Source organism: Plectropomus leopardus, chromosome 2 (assembly GCF_008729295.1).
Source record: "Plectropomus leopardus isolate mb chromosome 2, YSFRI_Pleo_2.0, whole genome shotgun sequence".
Taxonomy (NCBI): domain Eukaryota; kingdom Metazoa; phylum Chordata; class Actinopteri; order Perciformes; family Serranidae; genus Plectropomus; species Plectropomus leopardus.
Window position 1 is genome coordinate 15503469 of NC_056464.1, and position 22563 is coordinate 15526031.

The window sequence follows — 22563 nt, forward strand, 5'->3', positions numbered from 1 at the left end:
TAATCAAGAGACTGGTGTTTGCATACCTCGTTCCAAACATATGTGTGTGTTTGTGTGTGTATGTTTGCGTGGATTATGGGGGCTAGCTGCAGTAATCCCTGGACCACATGGACGTCAGAGGCAATCCAATTTACAGTATGACACTGCTTAACTCTTACAGATACAACCTGTTATACTCCATATGCCCAGTTGACAGTTCTGTCCCATATCGCAAATACATATTTTTCCCCTTACCCGTAGTGCTATTTATCATACTATATTGTTTTGGTGTGAGTTTATTTTGGGGTTAACTGTCCCTTCAAACAGAAGAGGTTGACTTGTTTAGGATTTGACTTGTTTCTTACAAGTAGACAAGACTAAGAGGCTACAGGTGTGCAAGCTCACTGAGACTGTAACTGGGAACAGTGATCCCTTGAGCTAAATGTGGCATGCTGACAATGCTAACACGCTGATGATTCACATGTATAATGCTTATCCTGTTCAGCATTTGATTTCAGTGTGCTAGCATTTGTCAGTCAACACTAAAGGTGCAACTGTGGTTCATGACAATGCCATAAGTTTAGAAGGTATTTGGTCATTACCCAATTTTACAGGATGATGATGCTAGCCAAAAAAAGAAGAATGTGACCAAAGTTATAACAATTTGTCCTGGGGGGAACTTGAATATCTCTCCCAGGTTTCATGGTAATCCATTCAGTAGTTGTCAAGATATTTCCCTCAAAACAACAAAAGTCATGCGGTGCTACTAAAAAATGTTGTGCCAATCTAGCACATGTTGAGAAATTTTACTGGATAAGAGAAATGTTGTCCTGCTGGGTGCTACAGGAGAAATTAAAACGATCAACAAAGTCATTAGGATTTATCCTCTGGGTATCATAAGTGTCTAACTGAGCTTATTAAGTCTGGACCAAAAGTGGTGGCACATACTGCCTTTCTCATCCCCCACTAGCATGCCTTACATACTTGCACAAAGCAACACCACATTTCAATAACTACATCCTTAGACCTTTGTCAGCAGTTCCCAACTTGTATAGGCTGATGCAAGAAACCACAACTTCAGTGGCATCTGTTTCCAGGACAATGGAGCTCTGTGCGTTCAAATGTGACGGCACCTATTAGCGTCTAACAGCCGAGTGAAGGGTGACTCCCCTAATCAACCTCTACACCGCATTGTCATTCATTTATGCATTAAACAGATGGAGAAGGTGACTGTTACGCACTCTTGTGAACACCAGGCACGTGTTGTCGTCCTCTAGAGAGAAACAGCAACTGTCAATCAAAACCACTCACTGAAATACTCCTTTATTCCAATTGCAGGACCAGGTCAGCCAAATAAAACATGCATATGTTGTTTTTGTCATTTTCTATCTCTACATTATAGATATTTAATACATAAATGATTCTATCCATACAAAATATAAAAATATGTGAGGCCTCATTTACAACCATATTTACACGGGCATCCTTAACTTAAGTGAAATTATTAATTCATTTATCTATGTACATACTATGAACTGAATACAATAGTACAGTATCTTCTATATCTAGATCACATTGCATGTAAAAGCTAAACTGTACAAACAGACTACCTTGCACACGTGTTTGCTGCATGGAAATGAAGTTATGATAAAATATTTTTAAGAATTGCACATCAGCTTTTGTTAAATGTTGTAACTTGATAGAACTGCGCATGTTAATTGTTAGCCTTAATACTCAGGAGATATTCTGAAACATTAAATTGAACAAACATGCAAACGCTGTTGCTTTTTCACTGTTTACTGTTATTCATCACTGACTTTCAATCACTTGATATTCAACACTCAACAACACTGAATAAATGGACTGTGGGTTTTATTTATTTTTTCGTTCCAGATGGAAGATGTTAGTGTACACAGGCTGGACACAGTCATTTCCGTTACCAGATGACAGGATGTTAGGAGATAATGCAGTTCTTGCTTTTCCTGCGTTTGCGAGTGTGTAACTGCCCGCTGCGGTTGGGTCCTCCAATCCCTGCGTTGTTGTACTTATGGACGAGCTCCTGGTTGCTGAGGTAGCGCAGCTGGATCGGTCTGGGGATTGGCTCACCCAGGAAGTAACCTTCATCCTCTGATTCGGAGGAGGAAGAGCAAGTGGAGCACCAGCCATCATCATCGTAATCGTCCCATGAGTATTGATTCAAGCCAGTGCGTCGGCTGGCCCCAGGGTTCTGAAGAGTCAGGTCTGAAGTGGTTCTGGGGCACTGCCTGAAGGGTTGGGGCTGGTATCTTCCCCCTCCTCCTCCTCCAAACTGGTCCCTGGCGCTCCTTGGAGGTGGGAAACGGTCATAATCCTCACAGACACGCAATTGTGGTCTTTCTTGAGGTCTCAGCCTTCGCTCTGCTACCAAGTTGAGAGCGTTTTCTGAACGAGACCGACGGGATCTTCGGGAGCGGTGATGGTGGTGCCGCCGCCTCTGGGGAGTATCGTCTGGGGCTTCTATCCGAACACTGGCTCCCCTTCCACCACTGACACCACCCAGTCTGCGCTCACTGATGGGAGGAAGGCGGGCAGCGTTGGCGTTGCTCACCAAACTCACCCTATCCTCCTCCTGGAAGGTGAAGCCAGGTGGTAAATGACTCATACCCATACCCACACCCATGCCAGAGGGGTCGCAGTACTGCACCTGGTACTGGGAGGACCTGTGAGGTTCCATTTCCATGTATGGCTGATTGGCTGTGAGGCTGTGAATAGACTCAGAGCTGCGAAACTGCACTGAGGAGTTGAGGGTGCCCATGTTGCTTTTTTCGGACACATTCATTCCAGAGTCTTTGCTCAGGTCCGGCATGGAGAAACGAGAAAGGTGCTCCTGACGTTTTCCTCCTCCATCTGCAGAGTTTCCTATAGGGAAATAGAGATGCATTCAGTGTCAATACATTGCTGTGAAAAACAATCCTGCATTTGGTATTGTTTGATACAAGTTTTTATGTTTTTTATCATAATTAATTTATTAGTTGTTAATGTTACCAATTATCGATTAAGGAAAGTGCTTACAATTTGCAACCCTATTTCAAACAATACTAGAACCATTCTTGTAAAAACACACAACTTCACCTGTTCATGCTAACATGGCCAAGCAGAGGTCTAACTACAACCACTGAACCCACCTGTTGACATGGACAGGGCCAGAGACTCAATGGATCCTCTTGGGGTCTGCTCCAGTGGGGTCAGTTGCTCTGTAAAGTTAAGTGCATTGATGGGGTTCCTGCTTCGTGCCACTTGCGTCGCTGCTGGAGGCCCCGCCTCTCTGTCCCTCTGAAAGCCGTGCAAACTGATCGAGCGCTTGTCAGAGGAGAAGCCGTTGTGGTGCTGCGAACAATGGGACACCTCTGTAAAACTCTTTTGGGTCCTCAGTTTGGGTGGATAGTACTCCTCTGGAGCTGGCTGTTGAAACCACATCTCATTCAGAGAGTGGCCCTTCATGGCTGATATGGGTGGTCTCTTCAGACCTCCGTTCTCCTTGATTCGGTGATCCTGCTGTTGGTTATTCAGACCAGAGCAGGTGGGGTTATAGGCAGTCCTGACATTGCACTGGCTGAGGAGCTGGAGAGGGGTGGGGTTAGCAGTTGGGTCAGATTGGGGTTCGTAACTATAGCCATCCCCTGCTTGCTCTTGGCTCTGCCAGGCAGGTGGCTCGCGAGTTAAACTGGGCGTTTGGCTTGAGAGACTCAGAAGATCCATTTGCAAAGACAGAGGGTCCACCTCCCCTGAGAATCTGTCACTCTGAACTCCGCCCCCTCCTCCCCCACTTTTTCCTGCCTTGGAGCTGCGTCTGGACTCTCTGGTGGAGCGAGCGCTTTGGAAGGCCGAATCAGAGGAGTCCGAGCCATTGGGCTCCTCCCCAAGACTGCAGGAGCGTGAGCAGAAGATTTGGCCCTGCTTGGGCAGGAAAGGCCGGCCCAGCAGAGAGCGTTTACAGCGGGCGCAGCAAAAGCAGCCCTCTGTTGCGTGCCAGTGCTGCCCATCATATGTCATCTGGCCTTGGTCAATGCCTGCGGGAAAGATACACGAGTTTGTGTAAAATGACTGGAAAATGCACAATTAAAATACAAAGCTTATCAAAGAGCTTGAAATTAAATGTTTAATGTCTTTATTCAAAATGCTGTTTTATGTGCAAATAGTGGCACATTACGAGTTACTTGTTGAGTGAGAAAGTGGAGCTGGAGGCTGTAACTTAACAGCGCCTGGGGGCAAACTTATTATGGAGCTTTCCCAGCATTGTATAAACACGTTGCATTTTGAGTATGCTTGCAATTGTTGCAGGAGGGGGAAGAAAATCAGCTATTTGCTAATGGCTGCCATCTGGTTCCAGCATGTTTTCTGATGTTTTCAATTTATAATCAGTTGTGTTTTTAGCCAAATACTTTTCTATATCCTGTCTAACAAATAATTACAGAGCAAATTTGTTGAGAGGTATGTGCCAAAATCACACCTGGGCATCCTGTTGGGGGGGATACACGCACGTGCGCACACAAACACACACAAACACACACAAACACACACACACACCCACACACACACACACGCACAATCAGAGTTTTAACAGGAGGTGGCATGGGGCCAAGAGTAGCTAATATGAAGGTTTCCTGCTGAAAAATACCCCAGTTTCTCTTACACTACAAGTTGTGAGATGTTTAAATTAGCATTTTACTGACGCTTGGTGCATGTTTCTGTGATAAAAGCAGATCCTGAGAGGGAAAGGTCCCTTGATACAGTAATGCCTTTGCCCCAGGTTAGTTTCACGCTGCATGATATATACTGTATATATTACTGTACTCTCTAAGCTGAGGTGTCTGTGTTCCTCTGCTATGTACCCCTGCCTGAAATGCATGACATCATTCAATGATAAAGTGCTAAAATCGAGGCCACATCCCTTCTACCATAGCTCTTTCCTCCTCTGTGTTACTTGCTGAAAAAGAAATGAGGTCACTCTTTCATCCTTAAAAAATCCTGCAGCCCAGTATTGTTCTACTTAATTTTTCCCATGTATCCATGCATTTAGCATTTGGATTTTTTCCCCTTTGCTTGACCTTTTGGTGATTAATGCAGTTTGTATTAACAGCAAAAGATGCAGGCAGCATACCAATGTGTTCCCCGCAGGAGTCGCAATACTCGGCGTAGAGGGATTCGAAGCAGGAGCAACAGTAGGGCCGTCCCTCCTTCATGATGTAGCGCTGGCCCCCCAGCACAGTCTCACACTCGAAACAGCAGAAGTGCTTCATGTGCCAGTGACGCCCCTCTGCCTCAGTGCACTCGTCCGCAAGGATGATCTAAGAAAGGAGAGATAGGATAGTATCGTTTATCACAGGTCCTCTGAGGTATATCCTCAGTTGGGTTATTACTGTGCGCTGAATGACAGGACAAAGGCTCGCCCTCCCTCGCTCTCAGTTCACACCACTTTCTCCGCTGCAGCTTTGTACTCTTAGATCATCCTCTTTGTCACTGACTTGTGTAGGAGGCTAATGTGTGCGGGGACTTGTGAAATCTAGATGGTGCATTTACTTTTAATTACACTGCTGTTAAAACACCAGGGTGCTTTAGAAGTACTAACAGTGTCCTTGTCCCCATTTGCAAGGAATGTAAGTCAGTGCTAATGGTTAGAGATCAGGATATTGAGAGCTGACCCCATTAGATCAGAAAAACCATTGCATGTGTTGAACTGCGACTGTGTGTGCTAGGAAGCCTCTCAGCGTCATATGACAGCATGCTGTTGTGTGTGTAGGCATGCATACAGTATGTGCAAAATCCACGTGTAAACACTTAATACATAGCCCTACAGACACTGTACCATATTAGAAAGGCACAGTATTCTTGTGATGTGTGTGTCTTTTAACACATGATCTTCCATGTGCAGGCACTTGCGTGTGTATGTGCATGCTGTGTCTATCTACCTCATCACAGGCAGTGCAGCGTGGCTTCAGCCTCTCCGCATGGTGCCGGCCGCAGTAGATCTTCCCGTCCTGGTAGAAGTAGATGAGGTCTACCAGGAGCTCGTTGCACATGCTGCACACGAAGCAGGCTGGATGCCAACACACACCGTGACCCGCCCGTGACGCGAACACAGCAATGTCGCCACCATTTATCTGGCCTCCGCACTAAACAGAGATGGAAGAGGAGAGTTTTTGAGTAAATGGTTGCAGCCATGCAGCTTTTATCAGTACTTGTAACAACTTAGATTGCACTTTTGTTCTCCAATAACATTTGAGATACCTAAATTCAGAGTAGTGGCATACATTGTGTTACATTTTTGACAAACTGATTTATTCAAGTCTTGGAGAACAGTATCGATACACAATTTTCTTCCTGATCATGTCAGGAGCCAGTGTAAAGTCAGCCGGCTTGACCAGAGGTAGACTCTAATGTGCACGCTCTATGGACTCAAAACGTCTTGGGAATTCAGAAAAAACTTTTTTCTTTTTTTTTTCAAAAGTATTGAAATATATCAGAGGGTGCCATCTTGAAACACTGTATGGTATCATTACTTTTTTAGTGGAGTAATTTCTGTTTAAAACAAGCTGATGGGCTACTATAGACAGGAGGTGTGATTTGATAGAAAATGTAGAATGGTTGGATAGTTTAACCATTTATGAAGACTTAATGGGTCTATAAAATGCCAGAACACAGTTTAAAATGCCTTTCATCATTTCCTTAAGCTCCAGTTCATGTCTTCATATTGTTTGTTTTATCCAACAAACAGTCCAAAACCCAAAGATATTCACATAACACATGAGCATTACATCCTTATAAATAAGAAGCTATAACTCTGGAATTGGTAAATGACAGATTAATAGTGTCAGCACTGCAGTAGTTCACCACTGAAGAGGCAGTTTTCCACAAAGTAACATTTTTTCCCCAAGAAGCTAAATAATCTTTAATAAGGTCGGTATGGGTGCTGATACAGATTGAGTGTATCATCTGGGGGCATCTCTGTCTTTAACACAATTTTGCATGAAAACTGGACTAAACTGAGAGCACGAGGGCGTGTTTACATGTTTGGCCGAGGAGGGCAGCCACAGACATGGGGAGGAAGTTGAATGACTGCTGGAGGACGTTGCCGGGGCAAAGGGGAGAAATAAAAATTGAGTGATATACGGAAGGATAAAAAGGAAAGCGAGATTGGTGTGGAGGTGTAAAGGTGGAGAAGCTGGAAAGATAAACGAGAGGGAGTGCTAAGGAGGCAGGGGGGAAAGGTCGGGAGCCAAAGTAGATTTAGAGGGATGGGAAGATGGAGCGGGAGTTACTATCAGGTTATCTAACTGGCACAGAGCCTTCTGCTGCAAAAAGGCCAGGGGGAGGGGGGGCGGGGGGTTCAATCAATACACACTCTCCCAACAATCTGCACACTCGTGTGTGTGTGTGTGTGTGTGTGTGTGTGTGTGTGTGTGACTGTCTGCCATATAAACACAAGCTATACACCTTGGGCACCAACAGAACAGAGAGTAGCTCCGTTCTGCTGTTGTGCACACAGTAACAAATGGCTAGTGTAAGTGCACTAGTTTATTGTTAAAAGAGCACACTCCATCGCGGGCTGTAATCCCAAAAGGCCACTACAAGAATAAATGTAAACAACACATTAAATATTTGATGAGAGTACTATGAAATATTTTCAGGAAAAGCAGGTTCAACTGAAACTTAGTTGTCCACAGTTGACAGTAGTGTTGTTTGTCTTAAACAAATACTGCGTGGACAGCTGGTCTGGCAGAGGGGAAAATAAGACAGCATGTGCATGCAGCACCTCAAGATCCTCTTCAGAACAACACATTGAGGTGAAACTGACAAGGTCACAATATCTTTATAGAAGCACACCATCTCTGCCCTTTGCGTGTCAACATAAAGCGCCTCTCATACATCACTAAAAAAGACCTGAAATGCCAGCAGGCTGCTCGGTATGTCTGTCACACGATTCATGTCTTTCATTCCGCTGGCCACATGATGCACCTTTGATCCCGTCGCACTTAATTTGCTCATGTCACGGGATGCGACACAGAGATGACATTTAGAAGTGAGACAACGGGTGGCTTTCAGATCATCGTTGATCTCTTGTCTTCTCCAGGAAATGAAACAAAAATACATGTTATTTATGATATTTCAGTCAGTTACCTGTTCGCATATTGCCCCCGTCATCGTCACAGGGAATGGCCGGACATTGCCACGGCCCAGGTTCTCCCGTTTCCGTTGGTTACTGAAGAGCTTCAGTTCCCGCTTCTCCTCATCGTCCAAACCGTTACAGTAGCGTACCTAGACACAAACACACATCAACATACATTTGTAAAGTGGGATTTGTTACGCAGACACAAAGTTTTAGGTGGCTTTTAGGTGGCTTTATTTAAAAAAAAGACTATACATAAAAAACATTAATCTCAAAAAGAGAAGAGATGATTCATGCCAGATTTAGCTATTAGCTAGTTTACATCTGTAGTCCCTGAGCAGGTACAAACAGGACAAATACCTCACACTAAAAACACTCATCACACATGAAATGTTGTCATGTTATCATAATAAAAGGTAATACTTATCTTGAGTCAAGAGTACAACCTGTATTAGCATTCAAATTCTGATCTTATTATTTTTATTAATACTAAACAATGGTATTTCAGCCAAGGGTTTCCCCAGTTGGCTTTACAGAGGAAGATAACCACACTGGTTAGTCTTTTTTCTATCAGCATTTCATTATTTCCATTATTTTCTATTCCTGACACAAGCACAATAATTTCCTATTCCCTGCTAAATAAATCCATTTAATTGAGTAAAATGCATTCTAGAGGTAGCCTCACTACAGACCTCACTGTTCACTGTTTGCGTCACTTATACATCTGGTGTCGTGCTCATTGTCTAGCCAAATAAAGCTTAGTAGGTGGTGACATCGTCTTTCTTCATTGCTAGCTAGCTTCATTCATGGAAACAAACTGCAGAAAAATGGCCACAAAACAGCAAAAAGTGTGGGTGAAACTGACATGACTGTATTAGTTGTTACAGAATCAACATTTTTTAAATTGGCATGCTATTATCAAAAATTACAATATTGTTAAAGATATCTTTTGATATTTTGCCTTTATGAGTAAGTTGACAATATAGAGGCAGAGTTACTGATGTCATTTCTTACAAAAAAGAACAAGCACACTCTAAAACAGAAATTAGATAAAAATGAACATGATGCTACACTGAATAATGAAGTGAGAAAAGATGGCACCTCAGTCTGATTATCAGGGTGTCGAAGGGTGTCGATCTTCTCGGTGATGCTAAAAATATTTATGGCATTCACACCAATATATCAACATTATTTGTAGTTTACTGATGTGATAAATTTAAATAGGAAGCTACGCACACAAACACCGAACTATCTCATTCCTGTCCATTAAGAAGACAGACATCAGACCTCTTTTTCCTGTGTCTATCTTCTCTTATCTCTGTACCGCCCTGAAGGAGGGGAGGGAGGGGTAGATAGGTGGATGGATGAGGTGGCGGGGGAGGGGTCAGTTTGGACTCTCACCTCATTGTCGTGGGGCGGGAGCTGATGGAGCAGCTGTTTGATGCGGTATTTCTCTCCAGGGCTGTTCACATAGGGCACCTTGTCCTCAGGCAGGGAGCTGTAGTACTGATGGACCTGAGACAGACACAGAGAGACGATCAGAGTGATGACGGACAAAAACATACCTGTAACATGTAGACTAGCAGATAAACCAAAAATATACTTGGGCTGCAGCCAGTAATTAGTTTTGTGATCAATTAAACTCTTGGTTCCTATTGTTTTGTCTATTAATGCCACAAAATATCGAGAACTCCTATACTCCCTCTCTCTTATTATTGTTTTTTTTTGTCTGTACAGCATCAAAAACACAGATACAAATGCAGTATATAATGATATGATCCACAGAAAAGCTATAAATCTTCATTTGGAGTTGCCAAAACCTACAAATATTTTGCATTTTATTTGATAGATTACACAAAATTATTAAATCATCAGCCAAATGTTGTCTATTAATCATTTCAGCACCAAAGATACAATGGTGCAGAGACTAAATTAACAGATTTGCCCGTGCGTGTGTGTGTGCGCGCGCGCGCACACACACACACACACACACCTTAAAATCTCTTTGATTTATGGCCCACCAGCAAAGACTTGATGGAACCTCACCTCTCCATCTTTGCACACTGACATGGGAATGTGCTGCTGACCTGTCAAATGTGCTCACACTCAGACTCTCTCTCACACACTCACACACACACTCATACATGCATGTGATTAACATGAATGCATGGAGCAGTGCGTGATTGATGGTAATCTGGTCATTCCAAATTGCTTCGGACATTCTCTACATTACAGCGGCGGACAATGAGTGTCATCTCCAGGTTATTTATTGCAGTCTTTTTTATTACACTGTATCAGGGGGCCAGGGTGTAACAGAGGTCAGGCAGTCATATATGAATGTGACTGGAAGGGGTGATAACCATGAAAGCCACATAATTTTTAAATGGACATTTGAGGGTAAAAGAGAAGAATAAGTGAGAAATAAAAACAAGATGGATGAAGAGAGTAAAAGTAGAAGAATGAACAAGATCGTGTCTGATCAAATGAGAGACACAAAAACAATACAGCAGAAAACCTAACAAAGAGTAGGACTGTACAGAGAGACAACATGATCGATACCTGCTGACTAGGTCAGGCCAATCTTAATGACCGATCTGTCTACTGAATGAATCTACTGACTAGAAGTCATCAGCTTTGTCCTTGGCAATAACACCAAGTCTGTCACACAAAAACAGATTAACTTGACAAACGCAGACATGCATTGGCACGGAGAAACCAAAATTAAAATGTATCCTGTTAAAAACTCTCATATCTTGAAAATGAATTATCCTGATGCTGTAGCATCACAGTCTACAAGCATGATTGTTGTTGGGATGGATTTACAGCAGCATCTCTCCTTGTAAGTGTAACCTTATTCCTCCTGTCCTGCTTTTGTTGGCTTCCACCAGTGTTGGCGAGGGAAACAGGATCTGTGTCCAGCAGCACGTCTCGGGACGCCGAGGGGGATTTTAGGATAGTCCACGAAAGACTGACTGTGGTCAAGCACTAATAAATCACACAGCGTCCATGCTTCCAGATGCACACACGCACACATACCGCTAATGATAAATTACAAAACACGTTTCCAACAACAACAGATAGAAGACAGATATGCTCACACTCTTACATGCACATAATGGACACAGTTGCAGTGAGAGCCAGGAGGAGCAGCTTGTGATAATAACTGTAATCGAAAGCAGACAGAACTAAAGACAGGGCAGAATTTTGAATTGTACTGAAAGGAGTGTTTTTAAAAGATGAAGCTAAATGGTAGGACTAAGGCAACTGAGTGACAAGAGCAATCGCTTCACACAGCTGGTTTCTATTGCTATTAATGGCCAGACAGCCAGAGGAAAAGACACCACCAGGCACCAGTCTAACATTCTCTCAACAGGCCACTTTACAGTGGTTGGTGGACATTGATATTATATTGTTGAGAAAACACTGGTAGCTGCAGCCAAACATGGTGGGAAAGATGGTGTTCTCATAAGCAAAGTGAGCCGATTTAACGACTGTGTTTTCATTCTCGGTCATTCTCTTCTCACGTCTTTGCTAAGATGTGCCCATTGTTCAACTCTGAGGTCAGCGCAGTCGTGAATGCAAATTCAATGTGTTTGAAAGCTGAAAGGCCTGAGATTGTCAATTAAACACACAACAGAAGCTATACTGGACGTACAAAAAATCATACTAATATTCTACAGCCAAGCTAGCAACCCTGTAAAGTTGTATTTAGGCAGAGCAATGCTTTGAGCTACATGCTGTCGTCAGTCGGACTGCCCCCTGAAGATTCAAATATAAGTCGAAATCCCTCAGTTCACTGATGATCCCTTCAAATTGAGGGGACCCCAGATTTAGCTGCTGAGTGAGCACTCGATTGCTTTTATGCTGCTCTTTGTTGCAGGATGCTGCAGAAGTGGAGGTAGCTGTCTGAAGGACGAGAGATTTTGTCCATTCAGGCTCCTACATAGTGTTATCCTCTACCTTCTGCTTAGAAGTTTTGAATATACAGCTCACAGCAGCATAATACCATATGGTCTCCGGCTTTTGCATCTTTGTGTCTTATGTCTTTTTTAGCTCATTTGCTATATTACAAGAACATCATTGTCATCCTGAACATCCAACTAAAACCCATTCAAAGTCTCAAACACAATATGGAAAAAATGAAAGAATAGTTCAATATTCATATTGAAAGCAAAATCTGATGTGAATGACATAATTCTGAGTCAGGTACAGCCTTAAACATTAGCATGCTAAAATGCTCACATTGACGCTAGAGGGAAAGGGATCATATGAGTCACTAGGCTACTATGGAGCCCCCCCAAGGGTCACAGCAAGATTATTTTTAATGCTTCCTTGCAGTATGTTCAGCATTATCTTCTAAAAAATATTGCATTCACTTGCAATAAATTTTGAAAATGCGGATAGCACTTCTGCTCAATAGGCATGGTTAAGTGATTAGTAAAAGTAAAGACAAACAAATTGGTCCGTCTGTCTATAGGTTATGTGTTACTTCATGCTAGGGCAAGATGATGATATAACAATGTTGCATGGCAATGCAAAATTGTGCAAATGAAATGTAAAAGTATTGCGGGGTAACAAAATAGTATTGCAAGAGAACTCAAAAAAAAAAAAAATCTCGCTGTGACCTTTGGAGGGGATCTGTACACTCAGTCCTCTGGGGACAATTAATATCTGAAAAAACGTGTCAATCCATCTAGGAGTTATTGAGGTATTTCAGTCTGGGTTAGGGCGGAGAACTTCACTTCTCTTGAACCATGTTGCGAGCATGGCTAAAAATTAGTTTGACTGATTTTTAACTGATCTCATCTGAAATTATCATTGAAGGTGTATAAAAGCATTTTTACAGCTCTATCATATCTCTTCTATTCAGAGTTGCTGGCTGTAATCAGGTCAGGGGCTGGCAGTTTTTATTGTCCTTGACCCTGGACAGGACGGTTCTAATTGTGTTCAGGCCGATTTTGAAACAGGTCAAACTAGCCTCAGGTCCCTTTCAGACCAAATCTTTATTTATCTTAATCAGAGCTGTGGGTCCCTCTCAGAATCTGGAAACACCTTGAGTTTGCCTAAATAACCTTGAACTGAAATTCTATTTAAATACCCCACACGTGAGAGGCCTGAAAAAGCCGACTTCATTTTCACAAGCAAATTTAAATCAGATCCCATTACATGCTGAGAAGGGCTCTCTCTTGAAAGTCTGAGATTCAAACCATCAGGTGAAGACCCCTCAGTTGACTGAGATAGCTTCAACTCCAGCAGTCTTGTTTTTTGCTTGTCAGTGTGCTGTGCAGTACTTGTGGGGATGTTTTGGTCCCTCGATTTTGCTGCGGAGTGAACGCTCTTGTCTTTGATGATACTCTTTGATATAAGCTGCAGCTGACATGATGCAGCGACACTGAGGGGAAGAGAGACTCTAAACCATAAGCTTAGAGACAGCATTATCTTCTCTGCTAAGAAATGGTGAATTTACAGCACTCAGCAGCTTAATAAGATACAGTCTTTGGCATTTTATTGATATCTAGCGTAGGCAAAAAAAAATGCTGTTGTGCATCTGCGATCCATCATTAGCATTGTTAGCTTGTTTACTATATAGATTGCCGCAATCACACTTTAATATCCTGCTGAGCCCGTTCAAACTTAATATTGAAAACCACCCCGAATCACTGAATATTCATATTAAACAGTCAAATGGGATTAAACTTGCGAAATTCTGAGTCAGGTACAGCCCTAATGCTGAGTAGAGTCTGCACACAAGACTGCAGCTCTTGCTATGTGATGTTAAAAAATAAATAAATAAAACACCAGATACAGGCCAATGCTGAGTAACATTCTTGGCCTTGAAAAGCTGTAACTTGGCAACATACAGGAATTTTGTTTGAGAAGGATGAAGAGAAGAGAGCAAGAGGAGAGAATATTGGCAGGCCCTCCTTCACGCTGCAGCTCAGTAACATCTCTAACACACTCAGTAATGGTCGTGTTTGGTGATAAAGATTCATATTCCTTTATGGGTCTGTATTTCAGCAATTGTTGACAAAAATGCAAACACACATAGGACAGTTGAACAGTCCTAACTAAGTGCTGAGTCTTTGTCTGAAATCTCTCATTACGGAGCGGTGACTTTACACCCCTGCTGGCTGAATAGCAGACTCATACACAGCTCTTGCTCCCTACGAAACCTAAACCCACAGTTTAGATCCAAGAGATTAGCTTTGTGTTTACCACCTCCCTCTATTCTCACTCTTTCTTTACCTCGTGCAGAGGAAGGCCAGGTGTTGAAAAGTCCCACATCAGGAAATCTTCCGCTCCTCTGTGAGAGGTCACATAACATGTTTCCACAGCTTGAATGACTTGGATGTCAGGTTGGGGAAAATAGAAATCACTACAGCTATGCATGCTCTTCACTCAGGCTGTTAAAAATGCTCTTAACTGTCACAATTTGTCCACAAAATACAAAAATAGCTGCCGATTTTCAAGGTTTTTTTTAGCATTCTGCTCAACTGAAACGGCACAGTCCCATTTCCATTATAGCCTGACTGTTCCTGAGGCCGTACCACCACTAGACGAGAACCTAATTGACTCTGGGGTTAGATGTGTGACCTTAGGGGGGATGAAAAATAGCTGCGCTCAGTCCATGGAGGTGAAAACAGGGGGCTGTGATAACATTGTATTGACCAGTTCATTGCTTTCAGCTCATCAACAAAATGAAACCAGCTTCCATAAATGCTTCTATTGTCCTATAAAACTGGGAACCCTCCCACATGTGTGCACTAACAGTTCAATGACTATCGTAAAAGAGGATTTTCTTCAACACGCATGGACCCATTTAATGCCTTTGTGTATTACTCAGGCTTAGCTTAGTCGCCATGAGGGCGATGAAACCCAATTTTAACATGTTTGCAGGCAGAATGAATTGGAGATTAATTTGGCTGCTGGAGCCACACAATACTTGTTATCCATTAGCCTGCAGAAGGAGCAGTCAGCATAACTGGTGAGCTATCATACGATGAGGTACAGCTCTAACTGAACAGTTACAAAATGTAGGCATGAGGTGAAACACAATACACAAGTCTGATTAGGTTTACAATCTACTGGGGTGTATGATGGAGTATAAAATTGTGCAACGAATATCTGTCTGTCCATGTTGTTGTTTTACACCTCAAACATGTATCTTAAATTTGAACTTCCTGAACTCACACTGCAGTGTGCATGGTGAATCAGAACTTTTTGGTGACTGTGATTGTAATGTGATCCCAGGAATCTCATTTTTATGAAATCAGTCTCTAAGAGTCTTGATGCACAACTCTGTTGTTAACACCTGCTGTCGGACAATGAGCAAACGCTAAAAGTGTTTAAATTTGACGGGTTTTTTTCAATTTCAGACTGCATTTATACCAAATGGGGTTTTGCAGGGCTTTCCTTTGTAGGATATTACACATAAACGTTTTATTACATACTTTATTTCTTTAACTGGGTGTAATATTTAACAACAGAATGAGACTGTATTACTCGTTCCCGTGAAGTGCGGGCGTCTTATGGTCTGATCACAGCAGGTTGCTGTATTTGTTTTCAGCATCCCTGTGGCCCCACTGCTGCAACCTAGAAAACACGTTCACATCTCAAACTTGTCAAAAACTACTGCTTTGTAAGTGGACATTCACGCCTAAATATCACGTGTTAGGTATTCCCCTGCTGCTGTTGATGTTCCAGGATGGTGCGTCATTTTTGCTCATTACATGTGTACAGTCTTTTTCAAAATATACTTACAACTTGGGTGAAACATTTTGTTCTTTTGTTTATTTCTTTGAGCAGGAAAAGCTTGTGGTTAGGTTTAGAAAACATCATAGTTTGGATTAACAATCACATGGGTAGTGAACAGCGGGCTCCCGGTTCAAAGACCGGACTTTCTAGCTTTTTATATTACAGTAGTCGCCATTGGCATGTGTCTGATGACAACATAACTGACAAAGCAGCTGTATTTGACAAGTAAGGAATGAGAACAGGCTGGCCTAGACACATTACCAACACTGAAATAATTGGGAAGAGGGGCATCTTCACCACGATGCCTGATTTGGTGTGAACGCAGTATAACTGTGGAAAGTCAATGTTACTGGAGTGAATGCAAAATTTGGGTGCACAGCCTGCATCTTCAGATTTATTTACACTGCAGTGGATGAGGCTGGAAGGATTGGGTCACCGTGCGGTGTTTACAATCAGGCGTGATTGAAAACAGCTGACAAAACTGCACAATTTTACAGATCTTTAACAAACACCTCAGTGGTGCTGTCTAGTGTACATGTGACACGGCCAAGATGAATGTCAGATTTTAATACCTGCTCAGGTTTGAGTCCAGGTGGTACCCAGGCGTACTCCTCCAGGGCACAGCCGGAATCGTCGTCTGAGGTCGAGTTCCTCTGGAAGTCATACATCAGCTTAGTGACTGTCTTCTCCATCTCTACAGGCATGGCTGTCACTGCATGCTCCTCACGGCGACACTTACAGTGCACACAGATCTTCCTACGATGGACAAACACAGACAAAGAGCATCTGTCAACCTAATGTTGTATGGAGACAGCACTTTTTCACAACAGGCATATAAAATGAAAGATTTAATGGAATAAGAGACTCAGATAAGAAATCAAAGCAGTTACTTGACCTCCTAAATTGCGCTGCTGAAAAGTGTGATTTGTGGCTTGCAAACAACTATTTTACACTTTAACTCATTATACCCCAGAAAACACCACCATTAGTTCAGTTCAATAAATCATTGTGTAAACAGGGATACATTTGGGGCGATAGAGTTTCAACAGAAACAGGACGTCATACCAAAGCTGCTGTTCGGGCCTCTGAAACCTTCCATTAATCACTGAAAATAAAAATAACCCAAATTGCATTTTTTTAATTTTGTTTTTTAAAGCAACCTTAGACTACCTGTAAAAAAAGGGAAATCCATCACCCAACCTACTTGTCTAAAGAAAAATTATGTGAAACTCTTGACTTTTGTTCAAAACCGCATGGAGTCTGTTTGCAGACCCTCCACCCGTACAGCATGTGAACTCCACACAGTTCAGAGGTCAAGGTTTCCCACTGCAGCTCTCACAGGAAAATGTGGGTACCACAAATACAACACTGAAAAAACCTCTGGGGTACCAAGAACAAGGATATAATCACAAACAGGCTATGGAAATTAGCAGAATACAGCCAATGACAGTGATGGAAAGCAGCACTGTACAAACACACCAACACACACACACACACCTATGCACAAGGTTAGCGAGAAACACTAGCAGATGCTTAGCCAGGACAGTGCTCCACTCTCATTAGTCAAGCAGACCCACCCAGCTATGAAATGGAAAGTATCCATGTGTGAGTTTCCACAGAAAAAAAATGGTTGGGAGTTACTTGACACTGACACTTCTTCTGCTTGCTGCTCTTTCATCTCTAGGAGTGTCCAGAGAGTAATAAAAAGAGTTGTTATATTTCGTAGACTCAAACAACTATTCTGTTGTCTTACAAAATATTGGGATTACCAGGCAGGAATGACTCCTCGGAGAATAATACAAAGTTTGTGAGATGTCTCACAAAAAGCAGAAATGGATGCAAGTTACCTGAGTGCATGATTAAAATTAAAATATGGGCCACCTCACCATGTCTGTGCTCCGAACCAAAGGGTGACGACACTGCATACATACAGATTCCCGTGTCCTTGACATCTATAAGCTCATGCATGGAGGGGAAACTCTGGGTGGCCAGAAGGTTGCATCCCACTAACCCTTTCTGTCCCTCAGGCGGCCAAACCACGGAGACAATCCCATTACCTTCCCAGACGGATGCCTGCCTGTCTGACAGACAGCCCTATGGAGGAGCTTAAGGACACTCAGGACACCACTTGACAGACTGACAGATTGGGTCGGCGGTTAGTATAAAGTGCTTGGAGCGCAGACAGCACCATGTGGAGAGTTGGCCAAGTCTCACCTTGCATCTTGTTCAAAGGAACACTTCTCATCCAAGGGCAGAGTTTTGGTTAACAAAGCACTTCAGTCTGTTTTGGCTTAGCGCTGATGGATTTTGATGATAGAAATACTTGCAGCTCTCAAAGTAAAACAGACATGCCACAACTGGTCATATGACATGTCATCTTTGACAAGAAAACATACAAAGACATAGGTCAAAAATTCTCCATCCATCACCAATTGAGATTCTTTGCCATTCGCTTGGAGCCTAACAGCCTATTACTGTCAGCTCCAGCTTTCAACACCGCCCTGCAGAGAGGCAGACCTCTGCAACACCTGCGGTCATTGTGGAAGGGCCACAGGCTTTCCAATATGATTCCATAAATATTACACAAAAAGTGGCCAGATATCGGCATAAATATTAATGGTTATGATAAACAGAGTGGTGATACAGCCCAGGCAGACAGAGTCATCAAGCAGCTGTCAAGCAGACCGAATGGTAAATCCCTGTCCCAGCGGCGTGATGCTATAGCCAGGGGCAACACAGCTTGCCTCATTACAACCCAGCACCTTCACCATCATTATTAATTTAGGGCTGATTAACTGGCTGACACACACACAGAAAATGCATGCACCCCAAAGAACACACACTGGCTGCGAAGATGATCATAGAAAGTGAAAGACAAAGACACCAAAGGTGAAGATAAAAAGACTTAAGCACGTATGAACACCTTTTCCAGTCTTCTGACACGCTGCCAGGTGGTTATTTCTGCCTTGGGGTGAGGAGGGACTCTTGGAGATAAGAGTATACAAATAGCCAGAGCTGAAGGAAAGCATTTCACACTGCATTCCTTCTGAGAGGACACATTACAGCGTCCCTGCCCGACGCTCTGCCTATACTGTCTCTGTGGGGTTCAGTCTGAATACAGAGACTTGTTTGGGAAACGCACCTCTCCGAGCCACTCTCTCAATCCAGATGTGCAATGATGACCTTCCTTCAGTGATTCACCTCGCAAACATCTGATCTCCCGACATCAGCACTGGCAGAGACACTGTAGGCCTACAGGGGCCTGTTGCTCCTTCCCTCCCCTTCTATCCTCATGATTTACGACACGCTTCATGCACATGCCTGGGATTTCCCCTCTGCTGAAACGTAATCCCTGAGCTTCCCCTTGTAATCTACATGATTTCAATTAGGGAAGATTTGGCGACTTTGGTAATACAAGTCAAGTGCATCACTGACGCCTCATAAATGACTGCGAGGTAAAGAGAAGGAGTTAAAAGGCTTGTTTGTTATTCAGACGAAAACCGGGCCTGCTACCCCCCGGGAGATGTAAATGCTGACGTATCACTGGTCAGTTGGGAGTGTGAGGTTTGTTCAAGACCTGGGGGGTATTGTTGTTGGATAGTAATCCCTGTGACCATGATGTCAGTGGACAATGATTCACCTTGTCAGGTTAATTATCATCGCCTTGCTCCTTTAGGTTTGCCCGTTACCAAGGAAACGGGTGGTTTTAATGCGTAACTAGGGTCTGATAGGCCCCTTAGACAGTTACATATACTATGTTTAATAGCTTTAGGGCACTGCTGCAAGATCTTCAGCAAACGTGATCTCGGGTTTGGCCAAATAACCTGTCTTGTCCTGATCTAATACAGTGTAATTTATTGTATAACTTTAAGGTAGTTTCACATCAGTATAAAACAGCAGTTTTTCTGGAAGCAAACAGCAAAAGCAAAAGAATAGTTTGACTTACCCTGCCTCTGACTGGCTTACCTGGACATTCTTACCCTAACTCTAACCAATCTCACTCCTCTCGCCTAAACCTAACCAATCCAACATATGAAGGCATCAAGAAAGAACCAATAAAAAGGAGAGTAGGGTAGGTCATTCCTTCGCTATCCTAGGGTTTGCACATTTGTTTCCCGAGAAACAATTTTTCTTCAGTGCTCTACAACAGTAACTTACACAGCAAGTTGTGCTCTGCAGCCACTGGCACCTTTTGTTTTAGAGCTGCTGAGAAGAACTGATTTCCAGAGCGTTAAGTTTCTGTTACACTGCTATTCCATACTCTTACTGTCCTGTTTAAACTTTTAAATGTCTTTTATTTCACTAAATTGTTACTGCACTTTAAGTCTTTGAAAGAGTTGTCATTTATTTTCTAAGATTGTATTTTTTGGACTGATATCTATTTGGTAAAAAAGGGTAGTTCTATGGCATTCATTCTCTGTATGTCTTCGTTCATATTTTACCTTTAACCTGAGCCATGCAATAAAAAATAATTATATAAAATAATGAATTACATCCTATCCACACAGGGTTACAAGTATATTGCTGCTGTTTTTAAAGGCGTTGGTATTGGGTCGGAAGTTCATGAATTGAAATCAGTATCAGGAAGGAAAAAATGGTATCAGAACCTCTCTACTCAAATCTATCTTTACAAGACAAAAAATAGAGCTAGGGCTGTAACCTACAGGGTTAAAAGACTCTATTCAACCCAAGCTTCAGAAAACCCTCTGATTCAACCGTATCCAAGAGCTGGCGTAGGAAGCCTTGGAGGGTTTGATGCAGAAATCTCATTCCACTCTCATTCCTGAGCAGAAACCGCTGCAGCTTTTCCATGGCATCACTCTAGATGGTCAGATTAAAATCCCATCGTTAAATGGCAGCTCTGAGCGAAAGCTGAGGTTAGATGACAAGAGAGGAGAGCACAGAGAAAAGAGCAGCTGGGAGCACACAGCAGCCAAGTCTCGTCTTCTTTTTTCCTCCTTCGGCTTTTGTTTTCTCTGGAAGAAGTTTTGGGGAAGAGGAGGACAGGCGCTTGTCTCTGTAACAACCTTTATGTTTGGTGAATCTAACATATCCGTTCAGCGTTTTGAAGCAAATTTTCGGGGTCTTCAACGATTAACCCTGCTTTTATAAATGACTAATATATACAAGCACACAAAGTCTTTGTACCTGAACTAGATTGCATGATGACTTTAGAGCCAATAGTAGCTAATCACAGTTAAACATGACTCGAGGATCAGGCTCAACAAAGACATTTTCCATTTGCGGCCAATTAGTAAGAACCAGATGCGGTGTGTTGCAAAGGTTAGCGATTAGGCCTGCATCCACCTGTCATAACAAACTACAGAGCGCGGCTCTCTTTTCAGCTGACCTCTGGTCCAAAAGCCTCAACCTGATGATGTAGTCCTTTACTGTAGAGGACAGAAACATATAGGCATTTTAACCTACATTTTGACTGAAGTACAACAACTCCAGCAATGGTGCACATGAACTCCAATTGGACTTAAAACTTGCATTTCTTTTAAAACAGAAAGCCAGTAATACAAACTGGAGTGGAGTCAAAGAGACGTGGGCATTTAGGAGATCTAATCATAGATGCTAGTGAGTTGTATAATGGGAAATGTAGGAGCCAATATTTTTGGAACTTAACCCATACTTGATGCTAAAAAAAGTTGGTATATCTCGATTGCTGCTGCTTCAGTTTCAGTCACTCATTATTTAACCTCTCTTGTGTGCCAGTAAAACTTTATGGAAGTGCAGTAAGGTCATTAAAAAGTAAAGCGTATCATAGCTTCCCATATTATCTCTCTTTCTAAGAACTGAATACAGGACTTGTGCTGGAAGTGGGGAGCAAAAAGGAGAGAGAGGTATTTATATGTAACATCAGACTAGGACGCTTTTCAGCTGCAGCCACGCTATACTCGAGACTGGATCACATTACTTATTCATTCAGTGTTGACTTGTTCCATAAAGCGACACTACTTTGAATGGGAACACTGGGGAGTCATGGAGGGGCCAGGCTTCCAAGACAACCTCAGTACGGACTGAGGCCAAGACAACCAGGCAGTAGTGCCAAATCATCAGTGAATTTTTAACCATCAACTTAAGCATTAAGAGGCGTTGCTCTACTGGCGTGTGATACATTTTAGTAGAAAATGTCTCAGAATTCTGTGAGTGCTTCGAGGAACTTTATTTTTATATGATGCCGACTTTTCTTTCTTGTCAGTGGAGAAACCAGCAACCACTACTGGGCTGATTTTTTTCCCCCAGAGGCAGTTGAGGATGTCAGAAATTATGTTGACTTGCTGTTTGGGCTCCTGTCAGTTCAGTTAATGTTTGGACTGCTCTCAGACCCAAGGAGCCTGATGATAATGCAGCCAGCTGCTGAAGCCACATCATTCATTATCCCCCAGTCACTCCATTCATGTGCTAATCCAGTGACCCTTTACGCCACTGAAAAGTAGCCATCTAAATGGTTCAATTAGGCTGCATTGAGTTTTATAATGTTCTGCCACGGAGCTATGAAAATTATACCACTTGTTTCCAGTGCAGTTTGCAGCAAAGTCCATGAAATAATTACTGCTTTTTAACGAGGAAGAGTGACATAATAACAACAACATAGTGACACTTGACTGGAGATGAATTATGAAGCAAGTTGATTAGGAGGGTAAACAAATGAAATATACTACGGAGGCCTACTTATT

At 42.6% G+C, this 22563-nt stretch overlaps 1 protein-coding gene across 2 annotated transcripts in view; it reads right to left on the reverse strand.

The window, feature by feature from the left end:
- Nucleotides 1-1306: 1306 nt before the first annotated feature.
- prickle2b (prickle homolog 2b) overlaps nt 1307-22563 on the reverse strand; it is a 102524-nt gene continuing 81267 nt past the window's right edge. For both annotated transcript variants that reach the window (XM_042502522.1, XM_042502529.1), the window contains 7 exons: nt 16453-16636; nt 9527-9640; nt 8137-8274; nt 5928-6131; nt 5120-5306; nt 3144-4028; nt 1307-2877 (listed from right to left, as the gene is read on the reverse strand). In XM_042502522.1, the coding sequence (XP_042358456.1) occupies nt 1934-2877; nt 3144-4028; nt 5120-5306; nt 5928-6131; nt 8137-8274; nt 9527-9640; nt 16453-16636 (2656 nt within the window). In that variant the 3' untranslated portion in view covers nt 1307-1933. The remainder of the gene's footprint in view (nt 2878-3143; nt 4029-5119; nt 5307-5927; nt 6132-8136; nt 8275-9526; nt 9641-16452; nt 16637-22563) is intronic.